The 9,145-nt window shown below is 45.5% G+C and overlaps 1 protein-coding gene across 1 annotated transcript in view; it reads right to left on the reverse strand.

The window, feature by feature from the left end:
• LOC311373528 (kinesin heavy chain-like) overlaps positions 1 to 8,745 on the reverse strand; it is a gene marked incomplete at both ends in the record, with an annotated part of 13,737 nt that extends 4,992 nt beyond the window's left edge. Inside the window, 11 exons of the mRNA XM_084490276.1 lie at positions 1 to 51; positions 871 to 939; positions 1,757 to 1,941; positions 3,166 to 3,314; positions 3,852 to 4,000; positions 5,315 to 5,419; positions 5,895 to 6,019; positions 6,632 to 6,719; positions 7,497 to 7,552; positions 7,868 to 7,916; positions 8,641 to 8,745. The exon at positions 1 to 51 is cut by the window's left edge and continues 156 nt beyond it. Of these exons, the coding sequence (XP_084346402.1) occupies positions 1 to 51; positions 871 to 939; positions 1,757 to 1,941; positions 3,166 to 3,314; positions 3,852 to 4,000; positions 5,315 to 5,419; positions 5,895 to 6,019; positions 6,632 to 6,719; positions 7,497 to 7,552; positions 7,868 to 7,916; positions 8,641 to 8,745 (1,131 nt within the window). The remainder of the gene's footprint in view (positions 52 to 870; positions 940 to 1,756; positions 1,942 to 3,165; positions 3,315 to 3,851; positions 4,001 to 5,314; positions 5,420 to 5,894; positions 6,020 to 6,631; positions 6,720 to 7,496; positions 7,553 to 7,867; positions 7,917 to 8,640) is intronic.
• Between the last annotated feature and the right edge of the window lie 400 nt (positions 8,746 to 9,145).

Raw genomic sequence — 9,145 nt, forward strand, 5'->3', positions numbered from 1 at the left:
CTCCAGCTCCTCCTGGATCTTGTCGTAGTCGCGGCGTGTGGAGGCCAACAGCTGGGGCCCGGACGTCCACAAACAAAAACACAGACACAGACACACGCACACGCACACGCACACAAACACACACACAGACACAAACACACACACAGACACAAACACACACAGACACAAACACACACACAGACACAAATACGCACACAAACACAGACACACACACACACACACAGACACAAACACACACACAAACACAAACACAGACACAAACACACACACAGACCCAAACACAAACACAAACATACACACAGACACAAACACAAACACGCACACAAACATGCACACACACAAACACAGACACAAACACACACACACACACAAACACAGACACAAACACCACAAACACCACACACACACACACACACACACACACACACACACACACAGACACACACACACACACACACACAAACACCAACCGTAAGTCACATTTTTTGGATTCACTGTGCATTATTTTGGTGGCCAATACGTTAAATCTATTTATTCTAAACATGGTTCAATTGAAGGGGCAAGCCAATTTACGCTGTTCATATAAAACAAACTGTCTGTAGATTTAAAATGTTCTTAAAATGTTTAGGTAGACTCTTTTGAAGAGGCTAGTGCACCCAAGTTTCATTTCACAATAAAGGTATGGAGAAGAAGGAGGAAAAGTCACACCTCCTTGTGTTTTATTTTAAACAATGTACACTGTGCATAAAGAACTAACTGTGTACATTTACATTGTTCTTGAAATGTTTAGGACAGTCTTTTGAAGAGGGTAGTGGACCCAATGGTTAATTTCACAATAAAGGTATGGAGGAGAAGGAGGAACAGCCCCACCTCCTCGTGGTCCAACATCTGCTCCTTCAGCTTCTCCGCCAGCTGACTGCTCTGGTTGATCTCGTCATCCTGACAACGGTACAGAAACACAAACCGAGAGTAAGAGCGGACCACCAACCCAGCTGGATAAACGACAAGTTACCTCAACTATCTCTCTTTCACTCCTATCTCTCTCTCTTTCTCGTTCTCTCTTTCTGTCCATGTCTCTTTCTGTCTGGCAATAATAGGTTAAAGGGGTGACGTTATACCACCAGGTGTGAGTGTGATTAGCCAGCGGTTTGAAGTGGGCTTGACCACCTAGACATATGATGGATAGATAAGCAGCATTCTCTACAGTCCACTGGGTAGGCTGCTAGACTGATCCCATCAAGCACACATCTAGGTGGACAAATCCACATGCAATCTCACTAAAACACAGGATAATGCAGTATCCGCTTGCAGTAATGGCTTGTAATGGCTAATCACACTGGTGGCATAATATCACCCCTTGAACAATATAAAAATATATTAATAATCACAAGATACTTCAAAGCTTCAATTTCCTTTTAGTAATTTAGACACTTTTGTGACTTACAACAAGTGAGCCTGACAACAACAAAAGAAAATGATCATAATTGGAGCAAAAGGTTATAGTGCTGCACTGCCTTTAGCTGGACAGAGCTCAGCGTAGCCATAGGAATCAGAGGTAGTAGGTTAGTATACTGTCTCTTTTCCTCATTTGTTTTGTTGGAGCAAGTATCAACAGTTTTAAATCAATTTGGTTATGACTGTAGTCCAAGCCAAAAACACCAAGCATGCAAGTCAATTCACACCAGTTGTGACGAAAAAATCGCAGCAAGGAAACGACACTCTTGAACGCCGGCATATTGATGATGACCCAGCTGACCTTGTCGTCCAGCTGCTTGTACAGGGAGCCGATCTCCTCCTCGTACTTGCTCCTCTCCTGGCAGGTGACATCCGTCTTCTCCCCGCCCCCCTCGGTGGACGCGGGGAGGTTGTCGATGACGGGGGTGTTGTCACACTGCTCCACGGGGCGGGCGGGCTGCTGCTCTGCCTCCGGGACGGCCTCGCCTGCCCCCCCCGCCCCCCCCCCGGACCAGAGGAGACACCGGTTGTCAGCACCTCAATCTTGGACTCGAAAATCGTTTGAAATTGCTCGAAATCGCTCCCTATCATGGATATAGTGCACTATATAGGGTGCTCGCCATTTTGTAGTGGTGTTCGAAAATACCCAAAATTTGAGTGAACATACGATGTTCCCTCCATGTTACTCCTGTGTACCACAATGCAATGCGTCGTATTTACTGAGGCAAATGACGTTTAGAAATCTTAAGCGTCGTGTCCCAATTCTCATTTGTCCGTTCCCTATATAGTTCACTGTATCATAAACACTATATAGGGAATAGTGAGTGAGGGAATAGGGAACGATTTCCAACACAGCTATTGACTCAACAACCTGCTGGTCGTTCTCTTCACCGTCTGTTTCCCACCTTTTTTCTCCCTGCTCACCTGCTCCTTGTTGTCTTGTAACTGCCCAAACTGACTTTGTACCCTGTGTCGTTAGTGCCACCCTGTCTGATTGTTTTATACCTGGCACAAGCTTGGCTAGTCAGTTTGTTCTGCCCTGTTTCTGCCTGCCTGCTTGTCCGCCTAATTCTGGATTCACCTCCGGTTTGACTTTCTGCCTGCCCCTGGACTACTCTCCTGAATGGGGTGACCTGGCTCTCGTTTCTTTCTTTGTTTTTGTCCTCAGCGACCTTGTGCCCTTTTCGTTTTTTCCCATCTCCTCCTGGGAAGCAGGAGTTGATTTGTGCTATTGTTTGAGTTGAAGGCTTGCTTCGAATGAATATTTTTAAACTTTATTCTGCATTTGGGTTCAGTTTTCACATACACCTGAGACCGTTGATGAGACCACAGTCCCAGAAACACAGCGTTTACTGTGCTCCCCCCATACATGGTTAGATAAAGGTAACATGGCTTCTATCTAAGTAGGAAAGGAGGGTATGGTGTGAGGGGTGTCATGAGGACCGTCACCTCTCTCCCCCACCTCCTCCACCTCTCTCCCTCCTCCTCCACCTCTCTCCCCCTCCACCTCTCTCCCCCTTCTCCACCCCTCTCCTCCTCCACCTCCCTCCTCACACCTCCACACTTTTCCACCTCCACCCCTCCTCCGCTCTCCTCGGCCTCCTCCTCCTCTCCTCCTTCACCTCTCTCCTCCACTCTTCTCCACACCCTCCTCCTCCTCCTCCACCCTTCTTCACCTCCTCCTCCTCCACCCCTCTCCTCTATCCTCACCGTTCCTCCAGCGGTTGAGCTCGGCCTCCAGCCTCTGGATGATCTTCTTGCGGCTCTTGCTCTTCTCCTTCTCCTTCTCGTACTTCTTCTTCCACTCCTCCGCCGTCAGCTCCAGGTTCACACACACCGTGTTCTTGATGGTCTTGGCCCTGCGTGAAACACACACGCGTGCGCGCATACACACACACACACACACACACACACACACACACACACGTGAAGATGACAAGGGTGAAGTCGCTGAAATCCTAAAGAAGGGGAGGAAGGCTGATGGGAGGGCGATGTGGATGCTGGCTGGGAGGGAGGGTGAGTGGACGGACGGTCGGGTGGATGATAGATGGACAGACGGACGGATACATGAATGGATGGATGGAGGAATGTTGGAGGCTGAATGGATGAATGAATGAATATATGGATGTGCGAATGGATGAATGAATGGATGAGCAGATGATTGGATGAGTAGATGATTGGATGAGTAGATGAATGGATGAGTAGATGAATGGATGAGTAGATGAATGGATGAGTAGATGATTGGATGAGTAGATGGACAGAAGGATGAATGGATGGATGAATCAATGGATTGAGGCATGTATGGATGGATGCCCTTTCATGAGTGGACTCAGAGGGTTAGACGGACTAAACCAATGAGGGAACAGGCGGGGGGGGGGGAGGGGGGGGGGGGTTACCTCTGTCCGAACATGAGGGTGGACTTGGTCTCGGCCTCGTTGTACACGGAGGGCGAGCAGCAGATGATGATGGTGGTCCGGCAGTTGCCCCCCAGGGAGTCCTGCAGGATGCGGGTCATCTTGCTGTCCCGGTACGGGACGTGGCTTTTCTGAACGGGACAACACAGGGGGATACCGTCACGTCCCGCGGGGGTCCGAGGACTGTTTCCTACTTCCTACTTCCAACATCTGCATGTGATAGCGAGTGTGTGGTGTGCTTATATATTATTGGAATTTACTTCTTGTGCGCTGAGACTTTAGAACATTACACATTAGTATACATTTTTGTTACTGGTTGGGGTTTGCTGGAATGGTTGTACCTTGTAAGGCCAGTGCAGGAATGTGGGTCAAAACTGCATTACTCAGTAGCCCACAATTACATTTTTGGGGCACAAATATACACCAAAAGATATATAAATGTAATAATTGCATTATTTATTATGCTTTAAATCGTAGCATTGAAGTAAATCCACTATAGGTTAACCCAACAAGGCCCTCATTGTTATGATCTGACTTTGTCTTTATGTCGTCTGGAACAAATTGGGGAATATTGTTAAAACATGTACCAACTATATATGACCAGATTAGCACAGAAGGCAGACAAGGTTTGCATGGATACAACCCATCTACTTTCAGTGGAATTCAAGCTGCTCCCTTATGGTTGTTGATATAGATACCCAAACGTAGATACCCAACCGAGCAAAAGACTCATTCATTCCCATGGCGATAACCCAATTAAATAAGATGGGGGGAGGGGTATGACTAGAGGAATATTTGTAGTACTGTGCAGTAGTTTCATTTATTTATGCCATTAGGCCTTCTAGGGAAGTGCAATACACTCCATTTTACTGTACTTTGTTTATTGATGTGTGTATGTTATGTGTTAAATAGTGCTGTAGATGTCTGGTTCAATGTCTGTGTTGTGGATTATATGTCAATATGCCTGTACTGTACAACAAATTGCCTTTCGGGGACATTCAAGTTTTCTAAGTCTTAGTCTAAGTCCAGTGTACGTTCTCAAGCCTCATCTGAGCCTTCTCGTCAATCTCAATTCCTTCATCAGTCTCTCCCAATACATACTAGCTCCCCTCCTCAGTTCCCTGGTCAGTTTGTTGTTTTTGTTATGTCCCTCACTCCCCGTGGGTCCCAAATCGTGGAGTTTTTTTCCACCTCCCTGAACATATATTGAGTTGCCTCATCAAAGGCCCTTTGATTGTTTACATCCTGAGTCATCTCGTTTGAATTGATCTATTTGTTCATTTGTTCCTGCTGACACTCATAGAGCCCCTTTTACATTATGTCAACGTTATTGAAAGACGATCCCGCTGGCGCCGGTCCAAGTTTGTATCTGGTTCTGACTCTCTCTGGGCTGTGTCACAGCGGCTGGTGGCGCGGGGGGGAGGAGTGCATTGTGGGTAACTCACAGTCCCCTCGGCCAGCGCAGAGATGACGTTGCCTAGCGCCGACAGAGACTTATTGATGTTCTTGGCCTCGTCCAGCACCGCCCCCTCTGCACCTGTCTTACTGACCTTGAGGGGCGACCGAGGGTAGAGAGACAGAGAGAGAGACACAGAGAGAGAGACAGAGAGAGAGACAGAGAGATAGGGGAGAAAAGAGAGAGAGATAGGGGAGAAAAGAGAGAGAGAGAGGAGAGAGACGGAGAGAGACACAGAAAGAGAGGATGGAGAGAGTTAGAGAGAGACACAGACACCAAAAGAAAGAGAGGGAGAGAGAGAGAGAGAGAAAGAGAGAGAGAGAGAGAGAGACAGAGAGACAGAAAGAGAGAGAACGAGAAACAGGGAGAGAGAGAGAGATAGGAGAGAGAGAGATAGAGTAGAGAAAAAGAGACAGAGAGAGATGTAAGGCAAGTGGCAAAAGTGAATCGATTTCTGAGAAAGAAGACAAAGGAAAACAAGAGATACATGTGTGTAAAAACAAGAAGAAGAAGAAGGAGAAGGAGAAGAAAGAGAGGTCCCAGGTGTGTAATAGGGGGGTCAGGGGGACCTTCTCGCTGCCGGCCAGGTCCACCAGGTACAGCTTCCCACTCAGCTTCTTCTCCGTCTCCACATTCTCCTGCTTGATGTTGATCAGGAAGATACTGTGGCTCCTGGAGCTGTGCTCGTTCATGTCTGAGGACACACACACACACACAGAGACACACAAACACACAGACACACACACGCAAGCACGCACACAAACACACACACGGTTACCTGATTCTATAAATAACGCTCGCTCACTAGCTGAATTGATCAGTCCAGCCTTTACTTTTTCTTTTTTTTTTTTAAGTCTTTTATAAATGCTTGTAAGGCAAAGATATTCCTCACTTTAGATGAGCTCACACAAAAGACTTACATAATGCTTCCTAACTACCTGAACTAATCATGAACCGTTACCGCAGCATTATTAAGTGTTTATATGTGTTAAAATGTTACAGTTATTCTAAAGGGCTGCCAAAAACGGTAATAAGATCAACAAAAATACATTTTATGTACCAAAATAATGTATTGCAATATATTTTCGAACCAAGTAAATATATATATATATATATGTTTCAACTGGCCTGAAGTACTCGCAACCATTTTCCTAATGCTGTTAGCTATAATAGTCAGCGTATAGATAGAAACAGCAGTGTTCATTTAAACGTCCTGCTTGTATGAATAGCAAGACAGGGCTTGTTCCAAAGGCCAATCAGAGCACACGATCAAAGGCTTCGAACTCCGCCCCTTGTGGACACCTACTGGTCACTGCGACATGCCGATTGGCCTTGCCCTCATCGATGACGTCCATCACCTCCTCAGGACTGGACACGAAGCGCTCTGTGCAACCCTGGAGGACAGAACAGACAGAACTCAGAACATCAACATGTTTCAGTGGACACACAACAAAGTTAGCGACTATTGTCTGCGACTATAGTTAGCGACTATTGTCTGCGACTATAGTTAGAGACTATTGTCTGTGACTATTGTCTGCGACTATAGTCATCGACTGTTGTCTGCGACTATGGTTAGCGACTATTGTCTGTGACTATAGTTAGCGACTATTTACTGCGACTATAGTTAGCGACTATTGTCTGTGACTGTTGTCTGTGCCTATTGTCTGTGATTATAGTTAACGACTATTGTCTGCGACTATAGTCAGCGACTATTGTCTGCGACTATGGATTGCGACTTTTGTCTGTGACTATAGTTAGCGACTATTGTCTGCGACTATAGTTAGTGACTATTGTCTGTGACTGTAGTTAGCGACTAGTGTCTGCAACTATAGTTAGCTACTAATTGGCTGTGACTATCAATAGGCTTTAGAGATCTTGCTTAATCACGCATGGGGTCATGTGTGAATTGGAACAGGGATAGATATTCTGCGAAGTCTGTGCCAGCAATTTGCCTGCTCAAGACCTGGTAACATCTCCAGATCACAACCGGGACGGCTGGCATTACACAGTTAACAGCGAACAGTTACTTTTCTATTGTTCCTTTGCTCATCAAAATGACAATTGAATGCATTTCTCTAAATTAAGTGATCAATGAATTGACTCATTGTTCCACACTTTGATCCAACTGATATATCATATACCACCCTGTCATGCCATCCTACCCCACCTACCTTCACATAGGGAACTCTGTTTTTGTCCTCATGCACAGCAAGGTTGGTCTTGGACACTTGAAAGAGGAGAAAGAATATATATGAAAACCTCCTCTAAGAATGTATCCTTCATACATTCATCATAAAACTGAACTGGAAGGACACTTTATAGTATATTGTGAAAGTATAATCAAATCATTCTTATTTTACTTGTTATATTAAATCGAAACCCAGGTACATAATACACATTTAAGCTTGGTTATATTCAAGGATATACAGTGCAGAAGTATCTTCACTGAACTCTGAGCTAATATTCGGTGCTGTGAAGACATTCCGACATTCCGAAATAGGTTTCTCTGGGTTCTATTGAGGCCAGTAGAAGTTCTGCTTACCATCCAGCAGGTCCCTGATCTTGTCCATGTAGATCTCAAAATAGGACACCTGTGCAGCAAGACAGATTTCTTAATGGTGAAAACAATTAATCCTAGTTATTTCAGTATCTATTTGAATAATTCTACGATGTGGTTGTGGATGGGCCTACATTGTCTGACATGGTTCACATCCAAACAAACAACAACGGTTGACATGGATGTCTGTGCTGTATGTTGTCCTTGTAGGACAGCTAATAAATGCACTTAACAAGTGTTAAACCTTGACAGCACTTTCAAACAGCACTAAAGCACTTTATTTTTTTAAGAATTGAAATGGAATGGACTTTTATTAAAGAACAGTGGTATTTTATTTTATTGGTTGTATTTGGTCGGGTTGGTTTGTCTCATGTCTTTTTATATTTTGTATTTGTGTCTTTACCAATGCCGTCAACAAAATTTCCCGGTTGGGACACTAAAGTACTGAACTGAACTGTGCTTGCGTTTGTGGTTAAGGCAGTTAAGGCTTAGTTATGGTTCCACGTGACCACATCGACACAACGCAACGACCACGCACCTCGTTTTGGTTCTGCCTCGGGTTTTAGTGAGCAGACAAATCACAGCCCTTGTTGCTTCGGTGCCTCGACGCAAGGTTCAAATTTTTGGGAGGCGCACGTCTGGCCCTTGCGGTGGACGCAAGGAGGGTCCGCAAGGACGTAATGAGTCTGTAAACCCCCTTCTGTTGCGTCGACGTGGAACCTCAATTAGACATTAGCCAACAACGGCGCTTTGTTTACCTTGATGTGGAACTCCAGGTTCTCGTCCATGGAGTAGATGTGGTCGAAGATGTCGTTGGAGATGCGTGGGATGATGCCCATCAGCTGAGGGTTGTGGAGCTTTCCCTGGGGAAGAACCAGCCCAACGACACAGGCCGTTACCCAATGACCAATCAGAACTACGTCACCACCCGGTCACCACCCAGGGATTACAGGAGCCAAGGACCACTGAGAATCTATCAGACTGCCTTTTTTACAATGGGTTCTGTTCCATTACACTTATTAACAGGTTTTAATTAATATCCTTATGCTCACGGGGGAAAGTCTTACCGGAAACAGGGGTTGGTTTAATTTGAGAAGAACTTAAAACCTGCGCCGGTTTAAGAAAGCGTCAGGTGAGTGTGAGCTTTAAATAAGATGGGATCTGACCTCTGCTTTTAGTGTCCACCTAGATATATGACGGATAGAGAAGCAGCCTTTGCTACGGTCCACTGGGTAGGCCGGTAGACTGATCTATCCAGCACAC

The sequence above is a fragment of the Micromesistius poutassou genome, assembly GCF_964030765.1.
Source record: "Micromesistius poutassou genome assembly, contig: SCAFFOLD_5805, whole genome shotgun sequence".
Lineage (NCBI taxonomy): Eukaryota > Metazoa > Chordata > Actinopteri > Gadiformes > Gadidae > Micromesistius > Micromesistius poutassou.